The sequence below is a fragment of the Anarrhichthys ocellatus genome, unplaced genomic scaffold (assembly GCF_004355925.1).
Source record: "Anarrhichthys ocellatus isolate YVR2014 unplaced genomic scaffold, GSC_Weel_1.0 scaffold48, whole genome shotgun sequence".
NCBI lineage: Eukaryota > Metazoa > Chordata > Actinopteri > Perciformes > Anarhichadidae > Anarrhichthys > Anarrhichthys ocellatus.
This window is the reverse complement of record NW_022280078.1, coordinates 2,322,744-2,345,346: the sequence shown is the minus strand read 5'-3', so window position 1 is coordinate 2,345,346 and position 22,603 is coordinate 2,322,744. Positions and strand designations below refer to the sequence as shown.

General features: G+C 42.8%; 2 protein-coding genes across 2 annotated transcripts; both read left to right on the top strand.

The window, feature by feature from the left end:
- The first annotated feature begins 8,695 nt into the window (after positions 1-8,695).
- LOC116395684 (forkhead box protein Q1) lies at positions 8,696-13,057 on the top strand. The gene is made up of 2 exons (XM_031869751.1): positions 8,696-8,753; positions 11,318-13,057. The coding sequence occupies exon 2, from the start codon at positions 11,596-11,598 to the stop codon at positions 12,493-12,495; it is 900 nt and encodes a 299-aa protein (XP_031725611.1). The 5' UTR covers positions 8,696-8,753; positions 11,318-11,595; the 3' UTR covers positions 12,496-13,057.
- Positions 13,058-17,560: 4,503 nt separating this feature from the next.
- On the top strand, positions 17,561-21,327 carry LOC116395621 (forkhead box protein F2). Its single transcript, XM_031869639.1, has 2 exons — positions 17,561-18,952; positions 20,704-21,327. Exons 1-2 carry the CDS (start codon positions 17,977-17,979, stop codon positions 20,874-20,876), a joined length of 1,149 nt encoding a protein of 382 aa, XP_031725499.1. The 5' UTR covers positions 17,561-17,976; the 3' UTR covers positions 20,877-21,327.
- The last annotated feature ends 1,276 nt before the right edge of the window (positions 21,328-22,603 follow it).

The window sequence follows — 22,603 nt, the reverse complement described above, 5'->3', positions numbered from 1 at the left end:
AGGTGGGAGTGGAGCAGGAAGAGGGATTTAGGTTAAAACCATAATTACGGACTTTGTGTTATTTTTGGGGCTGCTGTCAGAGAGCTACCATGTAGAACAAAAACAATGACATAAACTTTTTGCAGCACTTAAGCCACAAACAAACATGTCCTTACCTTCTATCTAAACCCATATGAGTAATGTCAGACCTTATTCATCAGCGCGTCATTACGGCCTAAGCCTCACTACCAAACCCAAGACTAAATAACAGCCAGGGAACCCCTGTACCTGGTGATCCCTGAGCTATTGATATCTGTCAAAACACCATTTCAGAAGAACCTGTTTTTTAGTAACACCTACCTACACACACACACACACTGGGCAAACCTCAGCTGCTAAACACACACGCGATGGCATACTCTCAATAATGACTCACAGCTATACCTGACACTATTAAGCATTGTGAAACACAAGCTGGGTTACCCTCCGAGACACTGTTTCCTCATATTTCATACTAATCCTTTTTTCAGACAAACACGGACGAGCAGCTATAATAGCACAAGTATGTTTGGACATGTTGAGTGAATGACCAGGCTACATGTGACAGGCGATCTGTCACACACCACACACACTGTACATAACCCCCCCCCCAACAATAACTCAAGTCAATATGATAAGATGCAAGATAGGGGCTGCTTCATCAGAGCCCCGGGTCAATGTCAGTCACGAAACATGCTCAAGAGAGGCCACGAAAACACACTAGTTATGTAAAATGCTATCTAAACATTGCATAAACCAGACTGGCGTCTGGTTTTGTGGGTGTGATCCCTCACCTGTCTTGAAGATGAGGAATACACCCGTGACATGACGTGTGTGTGTAGGTATGAGGAATGTATTTTTCCATCTAGAAAACGTTCAGCGCTCAGAGGCCTGGAGCAGCTCACAATATAAACTGCAAAGTATAAACAAGCACAGGCCCAGAGTCCTATGAGGCTTGTGAGGAACGAGCTTTTAAGATATACTGGATTATGCTGAGTTTGACAAACCTGAGACAAAAAAGTACACCTATATGGTCTTTCTTTTGCCTTTATCATTTGCAATTATAATCAGATGGGCGTGGATCAAACTGGAGGTGCAGGTGTTTTGTATTGTTTTTGGCATTGACACTTGACTTGCAAGTCAGGTCAAGTCCATTTATTTATAGAGCATGTTAAAAGAAAAGTAAAAACAAGATAATGAGATGATTAAAGTGAAAGTAATGAACAAAATAATTATAACAATACAAAAGGCATTTTGCTTATAGAACTCACTGGTTCATGAAGACAAGAAAATGAATAATTTACTGGCAATGACATTAGTAGAGAAACCAACTCAATATTTGAGATAAAAGACCTAAAATGGATTAAAAAAAATCTACATGTGTTACATGTACAGCTCTGAATTATTTGTTGAATATTCAGCCAGGATTCAAAATTGAATTATTTGCATGGGTATTTACGTTTGACAACAGGGTGCAAAAGTGTAGGTTGGCATACAGCAGTAGTCTACGGCACCAAGGCTGTAGTTAGAGCTGAACAATTTCAGAGAAATATCTCTTTGCAATATATGTTTTTCTATTAATTAAACCCCTGTATTTGCTCTGCATAGTTTCAAAAGAAGATATGTTTGTACTCCAATCGCAAATTGAACTGGTTTAGTTTGAATCAGATGAATGGATGCAGTAGCTTGTTGTTGATGACCAAAACAGTCCAGTAAACTTAGCTGTCTGTGGAAAAACGGATTAATTCAGCTGAAATTCATTAATCTATTACATTAGCGATATGCTTAGCATTACTCGATACTAGTTAATAACAACATTTTATAATCACATTTAGTTGCACTGATACTGAGACCTGACACTTGTTGTATTTCCTAAAAGGAGGACTTATTTGTGATTAATGTTATCTTCTAGCGTATTTTTAGTTAGATAGTTAGTACATAGTTCCACTTGTAAATTAAAAGTTAGATTTAATTTAAACGCATATGCAGATTTATTATGATATTATAATACAATACCCCTCCCCCTCCAACGTGAGGGTAAGGTAGCCTGTATGTAAACCGAGAGGAGAAGGGGAAACAGGGTCTGGCTGCTGGACACTAAGAGAGCACTGTTTATACGTCACTGGACATGAGTCAATACGCAGAATCTATAAACACACACAAATTATTGGACCAGTCAGAGTTAAAATTTGCAGATCTCTAAGCTACATTTTGTGTGCGTCAGTCTTTTTTATTCCCTCTGTGCAACAAGAACCATTTGGTGGCAGAGAGCTGAAAACACCATGAGTCAGATCCTCATGGCATCAATAGAAGTTCAGATTTTTGCTAAGAGACAGAGGGAGCTCCTGAAATACGAAGATCCAGGTTTGTGATTGCAGCAGCAGGCCTCTCAACCGGCGCGCCATTCCCTCTCTCACACATGGACCACCTGGGTGATCTGTTTATGGAAGCCGTCCCAGCTTCTGGCCCTGAGCACATTCAAGCTATTCATGCCTCTCTTGTTTAAAGAAAGTCAATTTATAAAGTCTCCTGCACAAGCAGTATGCAGATTAGAAACAGAGTGACTTGTCCAATCAGTCCAATGCTTTCAATCTGGACATAAAGCAGCTCAGTCCTACAACACAACCACCACGACTTACGTCACTGTTTTGGATTAACATTGTTCCTTTGGTGGATTATAGGAGACATCTCCAAAGAATTTTTTTTTTCCATGCTCCCAGAGGAGCATCATGTAAAAAAAAAAAAGAAGAGGGGCAGGTATTACGTGTGTATGTTTCGTGCGAGACTAAAGTGTTTCCACAGGTTAATTTGTAGGGAGCAGCTCCCGCTGCTGTCACGCACGGCTCACAACTTTGTTTTGCTGCTGCCGTGAAAAGTGTTTTTGAGCTAACCCAAACACAGTCTATAGTAACAGTGATATTATCTACCTGAGCACACGGGGCCCACCTGCGGGGCTCTGACACAGCGAGGGAGATGTTTTACCTCGTCTGCACGAATGGGCCCGGAGCAGAGGAGTGAGGCGGGAGGGAGTGGGGGCGTGTGGGAGGAAACAGGCGGTGGGGGAGGGGGGAGCGTGACGGAGAGTTTTACAAGCTAACACGGCATGATGCTGTTTGGGCAGGTTGAGCCTGCAGACTCACTGACTTTTCATCAGATAGTTTTTTTTCACCTTAACGGCCACACTAATTAATCAGATGTCTGGGTTGGATAGGCACGCAAGGGCTGGGTTCAAGACCTTTTGTTTGGATAGATGCCTGGTCAGGTGTGTTCTATTAGAGTGGTGTGGCAGCGACACATCTCCTGACAGGAATGAGCCAACAGAGCAGCAATTATGGTTTTATTCTTATTTTTTTTGCATAATTGAACTTTACTGACACTCTGTTTCTTCGTCTTCTGACCCCTCAGTCAACGGTTAATGCTTTATCTAAGCACTGAAACACTATCAGTTTCTCCCGGCGAGATACAGCAGAGGGTCAAATGTTTTTGGGGACACAATCACACTGCTGCATTATAATTCTGTTTTCCCACCGTTATCATGCAGATTGCCTATATGACCGCCCATCCCGTCATCAAACAGGTGCTGCATTTTCTGTCTTTAAACTGTTTTTCCTCCCCACCATCCACCTGGCTGTCCCAATGGCCAAACCTGTTTCTCTGGCATGCAGAGGGGAGTTAACGAATCTTAGAGAATGTACAATCAAGAGCCGGATCTATTTCCAAATTAAACGGGAGAGTTGGGGATTGTGCCAAAACTCACACCAAAAAGGTAGACTCAAACTGCTAAACATTGGCAGCTGACACATGGGTGGCATTTATCCTAACCGATGATAAGGTTTTAGTGGATGGATAAGCCTTGTGATAATCATTGACAAATCCCCTGAAGAAACCATATCTACGTAATATTTGTATGCTAACCCATTTTGAGCAAAAATGAAACACATACGTCAACACATAAAAACAGCAATTCCGTGTGTCAATACATTTTGGGCACCCCTGGTGTCCAGAAGTACATAAAAAGTAGACAATGTTATATGACTCACATTTCTACATCGGCATAAATCTCTCCCGGTTAAATCACGAGCACAGTAGATAAAATCGATAAAAAGACTGGTACGACTACCAAGATGCATTTCATAAATAAACGTACAATCACTGAGTTTAAGATTCTGTAGCACGCGCCACTAACTGCGGGCAGATTGCACCATTTATTAAACTGTTTTTACGATCTGCACCTTAAAACAAGTTAACTTTTCATTTCTGTCATTTTTGGATGAATTCAGCAGCGATGGAGCAGTTTTTTGCTCCCAACTGAAACAACTAATTTTTTATTTGCTACTGCTCTGGTTCGTGCCGCTGGCTGGCTTCTTCTCCATGGCAAGGACAGCCAACGCTAATGCAGTATCTAGAGCCGTCCGTCATGACAAAATGAAGGACAAAACAGGATTTCTCATAAACAAAGTTGAATGAATTCAAACTGCTGGTCACAGCGTATAGTGCCTTTTCATTATCCAGGAGAGTGTTCCTTGATTGTTCTAGCATCTGATTCTCATGCTGGGGGTTGCTGTGCAGCCATGCAGCTGCTGTTTGCTCCGGTGGATCAATGCAGGAGCAGAGGCAGGAAACATTATAGCCCAACAGCCAGCTGGAGGAGATTAGGACTTTTTTTCCCCAATCAAACATCCGATCCTTAATGATAATAATTTACGAATTACCACCGGATCAATATCTAATAGCACTCACTACAAACAGTAGCATCTGCTCAGGAGCCCAGGTATCTAATCACCCCTGCAGTGAGCCATGTAAAGTCTACAGAGATTAGAAAATGAAAAGACATTTAACTCTACATCTTTGAAAATAAATAGTTAGCCTAGAGTTTCTGTACTTTGGGTGGGGACCCACCAATGGGTCACTTGATATACAGACAGAAATGCGGCATTTATTATGTTTGTAGTTATGATTTGGTTAGGAATCTATCATTTCTTAACAGTCTATTTGGAGATGCCTCTCTGAACATAGAAGTAAATAACTAAACTATTTAATCAACTGCACATGATGATTTGATGTCAACCTCCAAAATCTGTATAGTTTCCCTTTAAGAAAAATCCCTCCAGAGCCACAAAAGACATAATAGTGCAACGTGTTTCATGGGCTGAATAATAATCTATGTTACGGGTAAACTGTAAATTTGGTGGAGTGCCCCTTTAAAGTGCTGCACTACTGTAATATCTCAAGATACCTAAAATATCCTCTTTTCTCTTCAATCCACAGCTTGAATAAAGTACAGGCTTATTGCATGAAAACAAAACACCTTTCTTTTCTTTTTAGTAAAGCTTATAAACACCTTTGAAAAATCACCAAAAAACTCTATTTAGAATAAAATGTAAGTTATTGACCCTTATGGCAAAAATATGAAAAATATACAGCTTCACGCTACATTGCACTCTATAATGGGCTGAATAAGACGCCAATGGTTATGTATAAAATAAGCTAAAAAGCCCAGGTTATAGGCCTGTGATAGCCCCTTTTAAAACTGTTAATTGTGGTAATACATACTGGTGAGAAGAACGAGATCTAAATATATCCCACACACTAATGTTGTCAATCAGTGAGATGTTTGTTGGGTTTGTTTGTGGTATGACTCCATGGTAACTGTTCAAAATCCGTGCTAAGTTTGCAGATAAAGGCCCCGGGGTAGATGTTCCACCTCTCAATCAAAGAAATAAGAGGGGCGGTTGAGGTAAAAATGAGGCAAAAATAGGCAGGCGAAGCATCTCGTGCAAACCACTATGCGTGAGTAGAGTGTTTGGATCCTATTTCAAGTTTAGACAGAAAAGGGCTGAACGGCTGCCAGGTAAACAGTGCAGCACAGGTACTGATTTGGCCCTGTGTTTATGCTTACACAAAAACAGCCTACAGCACACTGCTGAATGAAGGTAGGTCCTATCAGCTGCAGCGATAAAGCGAGGTGTCTATGGCTAAGATCAATCATTGCTCCTTTTTCTTCTTTATCTAAGCCCTCACACTCCCTCCCTCACACTCCCTCCCAGCTCGGCATGCGAGGGGACTCTAGCGTGTGAAGAGTTGAATTGGACGATAGCGGCAGATAGGGCAGGTACTGAGCCTGTGTTGCCCGCATGACGGCGGTTCATTGACAGACACGCACTAACAGTTACATTTGACAGGCAGGATTAAGGGGTGCACTCAGGTCTGCTTCTCCCTCGATGGCGCTATGTTTTGAGTTTCTGTAGACAGCAGACCACCATCTGATATCAAAGGCACCAGAGGTGTTCAGGAGATAGTGCACACTAATGCAATGTCAAGGATAAAAGTAGGCATAAATATATGCAGATAGAGACAAGATATGTTAATGTACACTTATATATACTGTACAACATACAGAGATAGAAGAGGTGGTGTGACCATCAAGTTAGGATTCAGTTTTATTGCATGTATCGAGGCAATAAGGTACGGGGGGGGGGGGGCGAAATTACATCACTGCCTTTGTGTGGGATTTAGGTACTGGAGGTGCCAGGCTGCCTTTCACCTGTGCCTCAACTGTATTTCACCTCTATCCTTAATTACTTTAATTGTATGCTTGTTGGCTCCGTTTATTTATATGTATCTATTTTTTTTTCATGCTGTTGGTCTGGCAGGGTGTGAGCACCTCAGGTAAGAATGCAGGAAAACCCAAAATAGCAACGCAGGCTGCCAACTGACTGGAGGATACGCTGCTTCATTTCATCAGATTTCATTTATTAATCGCTGACGCAGAAGCAGCAGAGTTTACGCCCATCAAACCAGGCTTATGAAAACTCTGAGTCACTGCACATACTTTATTTGTGTCTCTGTGTCTATATCAGGTATCCAACAATACATTTTATGCCACATGCAGCAGATGCCGGTGAGTGCATTCAATAAGGAAAGTTCTTGCGTTATGTATCACAACAGCTTTGTGGGAACTTCTTGTTTGTCACTTCTTCAGTGTTCAGGTGTGCTTCTGATTACATGGGTGAGGCTCCCCCACCACCATTTATCTTCGAAAACACAAAGGTATGATTCTACAGACGCACAACAAAGCAGGCAGCAAACATTTAGAGGGCCGCATTGTCGCGTAATGACAGTAATCACTGTTCAAAGAATAGATGGAATGTATTCGTCTTACTTTTCTATAGCCGAAGTACATGCACAATATCACACATTTTCACACCCACACCTGAGCAGACGCACAGCTGCAGACAAACATACACCCACATACACAAACCCCTGCACCGGTGCCTACTGTGCTGAGTACAGGAATATGTGGAATTGATGTGGAATGTCTGATTTTTAGGTTGGCTGTGAAGTAAACACATTGCCGTACCTACCAGTGCGCCCAAAAGCAGCATGTTGACTATCAGCAGCCTCTGTCAGAGACTAGATCTGCTGCAGGGAATCTTGGGAATGTCAGCTACGCAGCACGTCTTGTTGCAGTTCCTCCCTGCCCTGCTCACCCACAGCCCGCACTTTGTTTATACAAAGACATGGGGGGTTGGACACCCTTCACTCACAGAGAAGAAAGAAACGAAAGATGAGATACAGGTAAGAAGTCATCCAGAGACACGCAGACAAGGGTTAGCGTGTGAGCACAGACCGCAGCAGAGGTGGGGCTATTTTTGGAGCTGCAAGGGGTTCACCCAATGAATTTACATTACTGGAATTCCACTCCTGTCAGCACTTAAAAGAGACTTCTCCTCTTGCTCAAAGGAGACACTTTAAATCTGAGGTGAGCTTAAACAACAAGGTGCCAATTTTAGGAGCGACACATTAACAGGTTATATAAGCGTGATGTGTTTCTCTAGTCCTGCTGTTGAGCAGACTTGACTTCTCTGACCTTGATGACCTTGCGATTAAAGCAGTTTTACTGCAATAAATATATTATTTTCCATTAGAACCAGAAGGTAAAAGATGATCCGGACTGTGTCATATCATTTTGAAATGAACCCGAATATCCGGAGAAGAATGGCAATATGATATTTTACTGATCCCTGTGGGGAAATCGTGTTTCCACCTCGGATTTCAAATTGCCATGTGGAAGATTAAAACTGAAAACAGGTGTGCTGCCTTTCACACCAAATCACTCCAGCACAGGTGTGTGTAGCCGCCTTGGCAGAGTACCTGAAATCAAATACAGCCTCATCAAACTGCTGCAAAGAAGAAGAAAAAACACGCAGGCACACCTACCACCATCCCGGCGGTGTAACATTCTCAGTGTGCCTTGTCACAGTGTTGTACGGTGTCGGTGATAATGATAGCACGCACACCGCTGCTTTCCTCAGCTCTGGTTTTAGGCTCACAGCGGTCGGCCTCCTGAGTTTCAACAAAAACATTTCGGTTTTAACTCTCCAGCTGCTGCAGCGATGTCACAGTGAGAGAAGGAAACTGTTTCCAAAATCTAAATTTGATCAGAGGATGTTTGACGACCTCTGGTTTCTTAGGCCGTCCATCCACCCGTTAGCTATACTCGCTTATCCTCAACTAAATAGAATACCGTTCAAAACCTCCTGCAATCAACAGCTTTCAATCACAAGGTCCTTATCAGTGGATGGAGTGTGTTTGTTGTAGATGGATCTGCTGGTGGTATGATTTAAAACCTACTTTAAACAGCCAATGTCAACAGATCCATCTCAAGACAACTGAGCAAAGTCCATCTGCTGACGACGACCATGCGATATGGTCGAAGGCTCTTGGAAAAGCTGGTAAGTTGATCTTGAGTTTTGTCAAACCACTCTCTCCGAGATCAAGAGTGAACTTTGACATTTGAAATGTTACATGTTTTTTCAATCAGAAGGCCTAAGATTGAGTGTTTCAGTCATGTGTACGTACCATAACAAGCTAAAAGATGGACGAAATACTAAGTGACCCCGCTGACGAGCCATACTGTACATTTACAGAGGTCCACAGTAAACTGGCTGATTCCGATACACATTACAATCCAGCACCCATAACTTTTCCATTTCAAATCCTGAGATGAACAGTGACAACCGACAGATTAACATTGTTTGAAAGAAATGTAAAAAGGAGCCGTCAAACACAGACAGACTGTACATGTAATTGATCGACTTGCCTTCCGAATTCCGTTGCTTTCCCACACTCACACAAAGACCAACCGCTCTGGGTACGATGAGATTTGTAATCATACCTGTCATATACAACCAAGGTGATAATTAGGCCATACAATTGAAACACGTAGATACGCAAACCGCTCACGATGCGAAATATAGATTCATATCTCAGTGCTGTCGGGATCAGACTGGAATATCTTATATATGGTATCATTATAAAATTCTTCATTCCTGTAGGGGTCTTTCATGTGGTTTTTGTTTAGCATAATTCCCAAAATCCATTACAGGGCCACTATGAATGTTTTCATAAACACTATGTGAACAATGTATAGTTGAACTTACACTAAGTCGTTCAGGTCCCAGCAAAGTCCGAGCAGCTGAGATAGGAGGAGTGCTGGAGAAGACAGTTTAATGATTATTACCGGCCTGAGGCAAAGCTCATAACTCATTTTAGCTCTCCAGCATCTTTCTGCACCATCAACTGGCTGAAAGCTGTTGGCAGGAGAAGAGTTAGTGGGAAAGACATTTGGTTTACAGGTGTCGGGATGTCCGTTTACTTAAAACCTGTTAGGGTAGCTACGCTCCCTTGAAAAATGTGCTTGTTGACTAAAAGTCTGCAGACAAATGTGACATGGCATTGATTTATGACTCATATGTTCAAGAGTGACTTCACCCCCAGGTCTTAACCTAAGTCCACCTGATGTGTGGCAGTGGGCAAGGGGCTGAGAGGTGAAACCATGTTGGGATCAAAATGAAGGCTGGGTTCGAAGATGGGGGTAGTCCGAACTAGGGGGGGGGTAGAAAAAGGTTAATTTGGCGTTGTTGGTTTTGCACCTCCGTCTCCGGAGCACCCATTGATCTATTTCAACCATAAAATAACGATTTTTATAAATTTGGTAAGAAATTTCAATACCAACACCAGCATTTATGTGTTTATTGCTATACAGTCATATAATTTAGTTTGTAGCTTGAAAGTAATGTGTAAGTGTGCACTCTTTAAGGTTGTTGTGTGGATCTAATGCACTGCAATCACACAATGCACATGCACTAGACCTACAGTCTGTGTTTATACTTCCACCAGGAGGCGCCAACCTTGGAAATGATCTAAAGACTTTCAATTATATTTTACTGCATTAGTTTTGAGCTTTTAAGCATTATGATGGGAATTTCAGCAATATACTGAAGTACAAACCATTTGGAGATTCAACACAAATAAACTGAGACTCTCTGATTGTTAGTTGAATGTATTGCGGGGCAGTTATAACCAGTCGTACCAAACAAACTGGCAACTTGTTGGACCAAGAACTCTTGGTTCATGGTGATTTTGTTGTGTCTTGGTTACTAACTGCACAACAAGCCAGAGGGGACAAGCAGAGGTCGTCAGTGTCAGTAGACCTGCAGCCTCACCAGGAAAATAACCGCAAGCCTTCACTGCATGTAGTGAGGAACTATAGGACCAAAAAGTGTCTTGATCCGGCCCTTCTCATTCAAAAGTATGAGACTTGGACTGAATTCATGTATATGCTATGATATGACCCTGGTAAGAAATCAATTTCTTCATATTATAAATTTGGATTATGAGGACTCAAACAGTGTTTTTTTTTAAATAGCCTATGATCTATTTCTGAAAAGAAATAAGCCCTATACTTTCAGAAACATTAAACAATAGAGGATCATTGTTGTTGTCCATTGTGTATTACGTGGTAGTCATCCAAACCCATCTCTTTCATTTCAGTTGTGCGTCCGCGTTACTTCCCCGTTCCACTGGAGCGCCGGTGAGGGAGTAACAGGTCCAAGTGAACAGCTGTAAACACCTTGTCTATTTCTCCATGTATTCCGCTCTCTTCCATCTGCAGAATTTTTCTGATATTTTTTTCATAAAAGGCGAGTAAAGAGGAGAAATATTAATCCGGATCAAGAAAAGAATAATGTATTTGGACTAATTTTACGCATTTCACTGAATCTGGAATCCAGACAGCAAAAGGGCAACTGATACAACTTTTTGTCAATCTTGCGAGCAGAATACGTTTATGTGATAGGAACAAAATGCAGTTCAGAAAAAAGTGCGTCTTAAACTGTAAAATGTTGCCTGTAGTAGGCTATATATTGTATTTTATTTTTGAAAAATAAAGGACAGACAGACTAATTATTTTTCATAACTGCCCTCTTTTTCTTTCTTCCCTGGCGTGTCATGGTAGCGTCCAATTGTAAACATACACACTAAATCACTCAATCGCTTCAATGGATTCGGGCTGGAAACCCCGCCTGTGGGCCGTCCCTTGCCGAGGCATTATATTATACCAAGACATGCGTGTCTCCGGAGACAGATCTGTATTCTACTGCTCCAGACTGAGGATCAGGGTGCCTCCAGCGCTTAAGACGTGCCTCTACAACACACAAACACACAGAGTCATTTCTGCTGCCAAGACTGCTACACCTGCTCTGCTGCTTAAAGATCACGCTTCTTTTTGGGAAAATGAAACTTGAAGTTTTCTCAGCACATCACTTCACGCAGAAGCCGCTGGAGTTGTGCATGGACGCAGAGGGGGGAATCCCGTCCCCTCTATCCGGGGACGATCTGGGGTCGGACGGGGACTGCGTGGCCAACAGCCCGGCACCTGTTACCCAGACCGGCGAAGGCAGCAAAGGGAAGCCCTACACCCGCCGACCCAAACCTCCTTACTCCTATATCGCCCTCATCGCCATGGCCATCCGGGAGTCCAGCAGTGGCCGCCTCACTCTGGCAGAGATCAACGACTACCTGATGAAGAAGTTCCCGTTTTTCCGCGGCACTTACACCGGCTGGAGGAACTCGGTGCGCCACAACCTGTCACTCAACGACTGCTTTCTCAAAGTGCTGCGGGACCCGTCCCGGCCATGGGGCAAGGACAACTACTGGATGCTCAACCCGCACAGCGAGTACACCTTCGCTGACGGCGTGTTCCGCCGCAGGAGGAAGCGCATCGCCAAGAGGTCCGCCAAGGAGCGGGAGAGCCCGGACATCCTCAGCGAGGACACCCGCCTCCCCGCCCCGGAGGAGAGGGTGGGGGCCAAGTTCTCCAGCTCCTTCGCCATCGACAGCATCCTCAGCACACCCTTCAAACGCAGGGAGGACAGCCACGTCGATGCGGAAACCCACGCCCCCCGGCTCTACTGGTCCCCAGGGGCCCACATACTGCCTTACACTCTGTGCTACCCGGCACAGCGCACGTACCTGTCAGAGGCTGCGTACAGCAGCACAGAGCCCAGCAGAGATGCACTCACGTACTACCTCCAGCAGACAGCGCCGGGCATGGCTGCACCTGAGGCCGCTCTCCACGCGCGCAAGATGCCCAACAAGGCGCGAGGTTTCCATATAGACTCCTTGCTGTCATAAAGCACCCGGACTGTTGTCAGACTTGTATGTTTTGACCCATGATGTGCACTTTTGTGGGCGCTCCTAGCTTTCAGTACTTTAGCTGTTGAACTGTTTGGGTCTGTACTGTAAGTCATTCTGCAGTGAAAAAAAAAATTGACCATGGCCTGTTGTCAACTGTTTGGTGACTTGGCAAATAGTTGCTGTCATCGCAGGACATTCCACTGCGAGTGCATGTGGGTGCGTGTATGTGTGTGCGTGTGTGTGTGTGTGTGTGCGTGTGCGTGTGCGTGCGTGTATGTGCATGAGTGTATCCATGGTTCTTTGGTCATTTCCACTGTATAACGGCAACCAAGCGCCATGTTGAAACATAATACTATTAATCTATTTATTCTTTTCATGTTTTGTATGACCTGCTGTATAAAAAAGGATATTGTCTTGTATATATGTCAAACTAATTATTGACTGAGCTACGGTGAGAATCACGTGCTGCACTAGAAACGCATGGAAATGCCTGATGTTTTCTTAAGATTGATTCATGCATGCCTGGTATTTTTATGAATAAAAACGTGAAACAATGGGACCCTGATCTTCAATGAGATGTTCATTATACAGACATGAAAGAGAGAGGGTTGGAGATCAGAAGCAGGTGTACAGATCAGTAGGGGCGGGAGTGAATGGGCCGCACACCTGTTCAACAGGAAAGGTCTGCGGTAGATTTGACTGCAAAGGGAATAACAGGGGGCGGGGAATTGTTGGTTTATAATCTGTTGAAAATGAACTAAAAAATCATAATCATCAAAGTCCAAATAATAGAATAAAAGCCCAGAATACTGCCTCTCACACCGATTCCCTCAGTACTGATTTTTACAAATTAAAATATATGACTATTTGCGACTTATTAAAATGGAAAAACAAAGTCAATCTATTGCAATCAAGGCAACAACCACAGCAAACAACTAAAATAACAGATACAATAAGGATTTAACATAAAAATGTGATTGTTCAAATTATTGTTATATTGTCATGTTATTTATAAAGTAATGTACATGCATGTGCCAAGCTCACTGAAAAGATCCCAGAAAACACATCCTGTCACATAAAAAAATACATTTCAAACAAAGAACTACTTCTCACGAGCTACAATTGAAATCTTTCACAACAAGATGTATATAGCTATCTACCCTCATCATAAATGAACGTTTTATTAAAATGATTGTTAATGTTTATCATATTTTGATTTATTGATATGAATGCTTTTGCTGATTTATCAAAATAACAATATGAACAATGTCACGTATTGTTTACTAAACTATATTAAAATGTGTTTGTGCAATGGTTTCTACATCGTGATCAGTGTTTTTTCACAAACTTATAATAAACAAGAGACACAACAAATATTCAAATATTGATACTTTCATTCCAACAAAGCCCCACTTCATTTGATAGAGATGCGATGTGAAACGTGCCCACAGCGTGTAAACAAAATATAAAGTAAACTCAATTTGTTTCGTCATCAAAACACAACTTTCAGTTCTGATTATTTATAGTAATGTTATATATTTGTATTTCATATGTTCGAATATACACACAATATTATTCTCCATGACATGCTCACACCAAACACTCCTGCAGGCTGTTTATTGCTTATGTCCCGAGGAGGCTGCAGTTGCTCTCCGCGGTCCTGAAACAGACCCCAGACTCATCAGCCTCTGGTCCAGTCATGAGCAATAGTTTATGTAAAGTCTTAGGTATGGTTCTGAAGAAAACCATTCGACTAAATTCAATACAAAGACGAGAAAACCGTTGTTGACTCCAACACAAGTTCCCAAAGGTTATTTTCAAATAACCACTATCCTTCAGTCTCAGCGTGTTCCTCAAAAACATGGCTGCTAAATAATAAGGTAATGCTATATGCATTTATAAAATAAGAAGAATTACAGGACACAAAATGAAACCCAAATATACGGATGCTACTTAATCATCATTGTTATTATTATTAAGCAAGTTGATGGAAAGCGAGTGTAACACTTTTATTATTATTCAAAATAACAGATCGTATAAGTAAAATATATCAAATGACTTAACTCAAGTAATTTGTAAAATGTTGTTAACCTGATGTTGGAGTTTTGGACATGAGCTCCTCCGGTGCAGATGGATGAGTTCAAACGAACCTGCACATTTCAACACTAAATATCCTGTCATCTTGTTTTTGTTTTTCATCTTAACATTTGACCATGTTCTGATAACACCTGTATAATGAGTATACACTGATCAGGTATGTACTTTACATCTCATGTGCCCCTGCTGATCGTCATGCACATGCACGTTGAGGCTTCGAAAACAGAAGACGAGGTCTATGTTCAGAGCGCACCGAGAAGTCTGACAGGTGACAGGTGAGACTTGCTCCTGTTTTCAGGGACAATGCTGCAACCTGCAGGTGAAACGCCGGAACAGCATACCTGTCTGCGGGGGCGGTCACGTGGCTCTAACGCTCTCGGTATCCCCTCATTGTTCACGTCCTTGTTGTCATGGCGCGCATCCTTCATATTTGTAAACTGCCTTTCTCTGCATCTGCATTTCAATTGGTGCCTGTTTCAACCCCGGTCCACATCGGCAGGAGCAGGAACTCGGGCCTGTTCCAGGGCTGGCTGCTGTGCAAATAAGGCCCACGGTGTTATGAAACCAAACTTTAAGGCAGGCACAATGTTAGGAAGTCCAAACAGTCTGTCACTCCGGCAAAATGAACCGCGCATGACCTCCCAGATTCCCGGAGAGGCAGCTCCAAAGCTCCGGGCACCGCCACAGGAAACACAGACGGAGCCGAAAGAATATTAGATTACCGTTAAAAGGAGCTGAACTCTGTGTTTGTTATTGTTTTATTCAATGAATCACGTTTGTTACAGCCCTATATTACATATAAGTATAGAGTAAAAACCATTTAAGACCACCCTAATTATTATTATGTACAAACGTTGTGTTGTTGACTATTTGGGAAAAACTTGTTTTTAAATTTTTGTATTTATTAATCACAAATAGAGATTCCTTATGATTTAGTGTATTTCCATTTAAATGTGATATAATCATAGGCCGTCCGTATTTTATTTTAAAATGACCTGAAATAGGTTACCTGCGGTCAGACAGCCCGATAAAAACAATCTCGAAATCGCATCTACCAAATAGTTTATGGGGGGCGAACAATATCTTTCAGCCTAAACATGAAAACAAACAGAAGGCCTTATTGTGTCGGCAACAGGCTCATATGGGCCTCCAGCCGAGACTGTACTCCAAAGGCAAACTCCTCTATCAAAAACAACTCTGAATAGATTTCGTGGTGGCCGCCGATCACATCATATTTCCAAAAGGCTAAATTAGGAGCTCATATAATCTCGGTGCGTAAAAGCAGCCGGAGCGCCGTCTTCAAAGCGCTCGCAGAACAAAGATTCCCTCTGCAAGCCGAGGCATCCTGATCTCGGCGGGGGTCATAAGTTTTGATGTCGCAGGAAATTTCTGGGGCCGTTAAGATCCTCCAAAGTGCTCTGTGTATGTGTGTGTGTGTGTGTGTGTGTGTGTGTGTGTGTGTGTGTGTGTCATGGTGGAAAATGATTTTATCCGCATATCCTTTGTTGTGCAAAGTGCAAAGGTTGTTGTTGCTGGTTATTGTTTGGAAAATCCTCCAGGCTACATCTAAACTTAAAAAGGTTGTGTCGGCAACACACGTGCACAGACACAGGTTTGAGTGTGTGAAATAAAATGTGACTGTTATTTTTTCCCTGCAAAGTTTTCACGGTGTTGTGGTTTGTTTAATCTCTTACAAACATCAGTATATTGGGCCTGTGATAAAGAAAAGAAGCAATCAAACGTACCTTAAACTATAAGCTGAAATAGTGCCGAGTACAAATAGCTTAGTAAAAATAAATCGTGACAAGTATGAACACAACCAAGAAAAAAAAAAATCTCGGTTTAGTGACAGCCACAAAAAGTGATGTTTTTTCTTCAATGATCTCCGCTTCGTCGCAACACGGATGTTGATACTACCTTTATGGGATATATAACTCCATCATGTTGGACAAATCTGTGTGTGATGTCTCCATAGGGGAGGAAACTGTCGACGCCCGTTCGCCTAATTTCGCTTTTCTCTCGCTAATGAACGTGGGGCCCATGGGACCGGCTCTGGCCCGGGGCGGTAAGCTGACACTGGCGCGCTGTGTGTGGTATCCAGGGCCGGGCTTGATGGAAAAAGCCTGCTTCCACTCATGTCAAAGTCATTTACTCAGAGCAACCCCCCGCTTACACACGCACAGTGAAGACCACCACCTCTCCATCTCTCACACTCCTCGCCCCAGCCCGGCACCGCGACAGTTTGTTTTTGTTATCCTCTGGACCAGTTTGGGAGGAAATTATGAGCAAAATAATACAAATAATGCGAGACGGTGCGTTTTTTTTTCTTTTTGTTGCTTCGCAGCGATGCGTTTGGGTATCATCTGCCGCAGATATCACGTAGGCCAAAGTGAATGTTATGTGTCGTCATGGCTTCACTTTGCAAGTTGAACCTTTTGCACATACTGTGGTGGTTTATTCGTGTCAGGAAAATGTATGATCTGTGGCTGAAATCACAACTTCATAGATGCAGGACCAGAGAGGGTGGAAAAATTCGTTTTTTAAACGTGTGCGTCTGGCGTGTGGCGCTGTTGATTGGGATGTCTGGGGGAGGTTTGATAGATGGCCTAATTGCGTGTATAGTCCGAACTTGGACAGAGGGGGTGGGAGGGGGAGGAATAAGGCGAGGAGAGGATAAAATGAGGGGCTTTAACACTGTTGAGAACGGTAAGTGGACTTGGGCCAGATTTGGCAAGAGAGTGGATGAAGGGAGAGGGGGGGGGTGTTCTATTCGTCACTGATTACAGGGAGATTTGCAGGCGCAGAGTGCGGATGAGGAGAAGGGGTGGGATGTGTGTGTGTGGGGGGGGGGCTCTCGTGGAGGGAAGAAAGATTTATGAAATGATAGGTGGTCGAGCTTTGTTTGGCTGGACTGTTGCGCGCAATAGGTCGAGGGGTTTTCGTGTTTCCTCCACTTGAGGGATTATTAAGGCGGTCGATGGCCACCCGCGCGCCACGCAGCACCACTTAGCACCGCTGTGACACCCAGTGGAGCCCCTGTGTCGTGCTAAAACCCTGGACACTCAGTCTCCAGTGAATAACCAGCTACCCTACCCCCTACCCCCTCCCTTTCTCTTCCTCTTCCTCTCTCTGTCAGTGCGTACTCGCCGTGCGTTCTGCATGCGTCAAGGAAGCACCGTGCGTAACGGGAGAGTCGTGCGTAACGGGAGACAGATTTCACTCCATTTTGCACTGGGATTCTGAGGACCACTGGCGGTGTAACGCAAGCTTGCAAGAAAACTGACCGCTGGATCCCAATATATTTCTACTTTAAAACATCTCGGAGCTCGTATTTTCTCCCTCCCTCTCTTCACTCTACGCCAGTCGTACGTCAGAGCTGACATGACGACCGAGACCCCTCAGCAGCAGCTGGACCCTCCGCCTCCTCTGAGATCCAGCCCGGCGTCCGGCGCCCTGCACCCCGCCATGCTGAGCCAACAAGCCGCCACAGAAAGTTCGTCTACCGCCATTAAAGGAAAGAAGACGGGCTCCGGTTTACGGCGACCGGAAAAGCCGCCGTACTCCTACATCGCTCTCATCGTTATGGCAATACAGAGCTCCCCCACCAAACGACTGACACTCAGTGAGATCTACCAGTTCCTCCAAGCTCGCTTCCCGTTCTTCAGGGGCTCATATCAGGGCTGGAAGAACTCCGTCCGGCATAATCTTTCGCTGAACGAGTGCTTCATCAAGCTGCCCAAAGGGCTGGGCAGGCCGGGGAAAGGCCACTACTGGACCATCGATCCGGGCAGTGAGTTCATGTTCGAGGAAGGCTCGTTTCGTCGCAGACCCAGAGGCTTCAGAAGAAAATGTCAAGCTCTGAAGCCCATGTATCGGATGATGAACGGCATAGGCTTCGGCACCTCTATCCTGCCGCAGAGTTTTGACTTTCAAGCTCCATCCGCCACTCTCGCCTGTCACAGCAACGGCTACAACTTGGACATGATGAGTAATTCAATGGCCGGGGGATACGACGGGCTGAGCGGTGGCCACCACGTACCGCACATGTCCCCGAGCCCCGGTTCCACGTACATGGCGAGCTGTCCTGTGCCGTCGAACGGGGACTATGGACCGGACAGCAGCAGCAGCCCCGTACCGTCCTCTCCAGCCATGGCCAGCGCGCTGGACGGCCACTCCCCGTACGCCAGTACATCCGCACACTGGGCGTCCTCCGGCGGGTCCCCCTACATCAAACAGCAGCCTCTAACCTCCAGCAGCCCCGCATCCTCTGGTTTACACTCCGGCATGTCGCCTTATTCCCTGGAGCAGAGCTATCTTCACCAGAACGGCAGGGACAGCCACAGCACCGACATATCAGGTACCACCAACTCGCGCATGGTTCATACTGGGGATGATGAACCCCGCCAAATATCTTTGGGGGTTATCATAGAAATTAATAAATAATAAAACAATCCTCACAGCATGTCCATCTGATCTCAATCAGAGGCTGCAATCAGCAACATTTTTGTTGCAAAGTGCAGCAGAGGCCTGCAACAAATTCTAAATGTTTTGAAGGAGTGAAAACTCAAATTATATATTAATTATGACTAATGTTTAAATTTCAGGATTTTCGTTTTTATTTCAAATGCAAAAGTTTACATATCAGAAAAAAACTGTCAATTATGACTACTAATTTCAATTGTTTTAATTGTATTTAACCCTAAATTATTTCCGTTTTAGCGTTTACTAAACTCACCAGCTGTGGGAAACAAAAACATTTTCGCAATTGTTTAACTCATTGCATTGAATAATAAAGTTGCATTCAATGTTAAATAATAAAACCTGGCCTAAGCTTGGTCCAGCCAAATTATCATTCAAAATGTTTTTGAGGCCAATAAATAAATAACATTCAGATTCTAATGCGTGAATGTGTCCCTTGAATCCACAGTCTGCGGGATTTTCTAAACCACATCTGTGCACGTGCTAATAAATAGATTAAGATAAACAGCTATTTTTTTTGGTGATCGCGTTCTTAATTCACCTCCCCAGTTCACGCTAATTTGCTTTAGCATAATACACCGAGGCTTTACTAAAGTCAGGGGATTTCACCGAGGCGAGTTACCCATGCTGGAGCCTAAAGGGTCCCAGAGGTTAACTAAACAAAGCGTTTGCAGCTCGGACCACACCGGCGGAGGATTTCAACCAGCGCGTATCCACAAGAGACGGCAGGCCTTGTTAAACTTTATGCAGCGTCTTAATTGAGCCTGCACGGAGGGTAAATGTGTTGGGTCGGTAACTGTACTGTCAGGCAGAGGCTTGTGTGTTGTCTGTGAAAACGAGTGTAGGGCAGCGAGCTGTGGCCCGGAGGATAAAGCCTGCTGTCTTCCCCTGAAAAACACAGTCACATCTGGAGTCCTTATGACCTTGACGAAGCCACAGCCTCCCTATTTATTTTTCTCTTTCTGGAAATAGAGGCTCACTTACAGACACAAAATGACGGCCTCATTTAAATATGTTTGCAGGTTTGGGGCTCTCCAAGGGGACAAAAATACACTGATAAGATTACTTTAGTTAGAAATCAAAACAAAAGCATCCAATTGAATAAAAAATAAATAGCTAAAGGGAGGTGCGATGCTTTTAAGAATACAAATAACTGGAATTAAATGCACTGTCACCTTAGGAAGGTAGGCAGATTAGGCAAATTTCTAACAAATATATTTTTAAAATATTTTATTTCTGCTCTTAAATAAATTTGCAATTTATATAACTGCAAATTCATCTGTAAAAAGGTGAAGCAATGATTGCCCATCTTTTTATAAACAATTATTATTTATGCAAAACAAGCACCAGTCAATTGTATTCCTTTTAAAAGCACATTTGAACGTGAATACTCATTCTGCGGTTGTCTCAGGCTAATCTACATTTCATTTTGACGATCTAAAAACATTCGTTTCTGTTCACAACTAACCATATCTACCCCCACCCCAACACAGTTTTTTTTGTGCCGAATAATTTCGCAAAAACTTGGTTTAAGATGCTCAATATAAAACTATTAGGCTACTTATAAAGCCTAATGAATATTAATGTCTGCACCTCTTCATTTACATATCTGCACTTTCTCCTCTGCAGTGGGGATTCCACGTTATCAGAGCCATTCCTCGGTGTGCGACAGGAAAGACTTTGTGTTAAACTTCAACGGCATCTCGTCCTTCCACCCTTCGGCTGGCGGATCCTACTATCACCATCACCACCATCACCATCCCCAGAGCGTCTGTCAGGACATCAAACCGTGCGTGATGTGAGCTGCCCCCGTCACCGCGTGCGCGACGGTCACAGTGAAACTGCAGCTCCGTCACAAGAGAACAAACAAGCGGACAGTTTTGGATGTATCGTGGCGTCCGCTTTCACATGTTTGCCTCCAACATGCAGCCAAAGTAGCTTTCTTGGTTGGACTTGAGAAAACTATGCATTGAAGGAAATGAATGAAGAAACCCCAGAGGCCTTTCAAACAAATTAAATTTAAAAAAAACACTCAGCCAATATGAACCCCGACAAGCGTTTTCTTCTTCAAAAGAAGCTTCAGAAACACGACTTTTAATGTGTTTGCTCTTGTAACATGTGCAAACTAATTATATTCCATGTAACTATGTTCTATCCTATTAGAGTAACTACACCTTGCACTTATTGTATAACCCTTTGCCAACTTTTTGTCCTGTAAAAGGTTTCAATAAAGCTGATATATATTTTAGGCTACATACAGCTTTCTGTCTTTTCATGCACATTCAAGTAGAAATCTTCTTGACTTTGCACTAAGGGGGCGTGATATTGAGCTTGTGGCATAAACACATAATTCCATCTTGAATATTGCTTTCTGGCCGTTTACAGTTATGGTCAGCGGGTTGAAAGACCATTTACTAAATATACGATACTTGTACTTTAACCAAGTATTTCAATTGATGCTGCTTTATACTTACTCATTTGTTTGTCAGCTGGAGTTAATATGCAGAATAATAATTAACATGCCAAACCTATGATCAGTTTATAATATTTAAAGCTTGATTATAGATTAAACATATATATCCCTTGCAAACAGCTACAACATTGAGATTATTCTGACATGTTGATGCATCAGTTATTACAGTAAATTAATACTATAGACAGGGGCCATACACAGTACTTTAACTTTTGACACTGAATTGCTGTTAATACTCCTTAATTTGTAAGTATTAGATCATAACTTGTACTTCTTAAGGAGCATTTTTATACTGTAGTATACTTTTTCTTAAGTAAATGATCCGATTACCTCTTCTACCACTGATGGTCATGTTTTGAATTAGTATTATTCTCTATAATCAGTGACATTCAATAAGAAAGGTATGACAACCTAATGTGCATATAGCTTCCACAAAAATGTCTGCTCTGAATCTTGTTTTTTAGTCAAAGAAACCTTTTAGTCTTCAATCAATAATGTTCGTTTTCAGAGTGCTTTAAAGGGGAAATCTCTGTTTTTCAATAGATTCTGTTTTGGTTTGCAGCTGTGATGATAATGGAGGTGTTGCAGTGGTGGAAGAAGTTCAGATCCTTTACTTAACTAAATGTATAGCGATGCCACTGTATAAACATAAAGCTTCAAGTTTTATTTCTGTATCTCCACTACAAGTAAAAGTGCCACATTTAAATAGTTTCTTTAGTGAAATTACAAAGGTATTACAGCAAACTATACTTTTTTCATACATCAGAATGGCCCCTGTGATTATATATTTTTATACTAATGGATTGTCACTACCTTTTTATTAAAATGCAAAAAGACTTTGAATGTGTGAAGTCAAAGTGGAGTCGATTGTATGTCATGTTGGGCAGTTTCAAGCAATGAATCGGGTTATCTTGTCATTTATATCTCCAAAGTAGCTACAGCTGTCAAATCAATGAAGAGGAGTTGAGTTATAAAGTAGTATAACATAGAAATACTCAAGTAAAGAATGTGCAGCTCAAAATATTACCTGCTTGAGTAAATGTACTAACTACTCCA

Coding starts and splice junctions, on each gene's coding strand:
- LOC116395684 (XM_031869751.1), top strand. CDS start 11,596: ATGAAACTTGAAGTTTTCTCAGCACATCACTTCACGCAGAAGCCGCTG.
- LOC116395621 (XM_031869639.1), top strand. CDS start 17,977: ATGACGACCGAGACCCCTCAGCAGCAGCTGGACCCTCCGCCTCCTCTG. Junction 18,953..20,703: donor CCACAGCACCGACATATCAG/GTACCACCAACT, acceptor TCTCCTCTGCAG/TGGGGATTCCACGTTATCAG.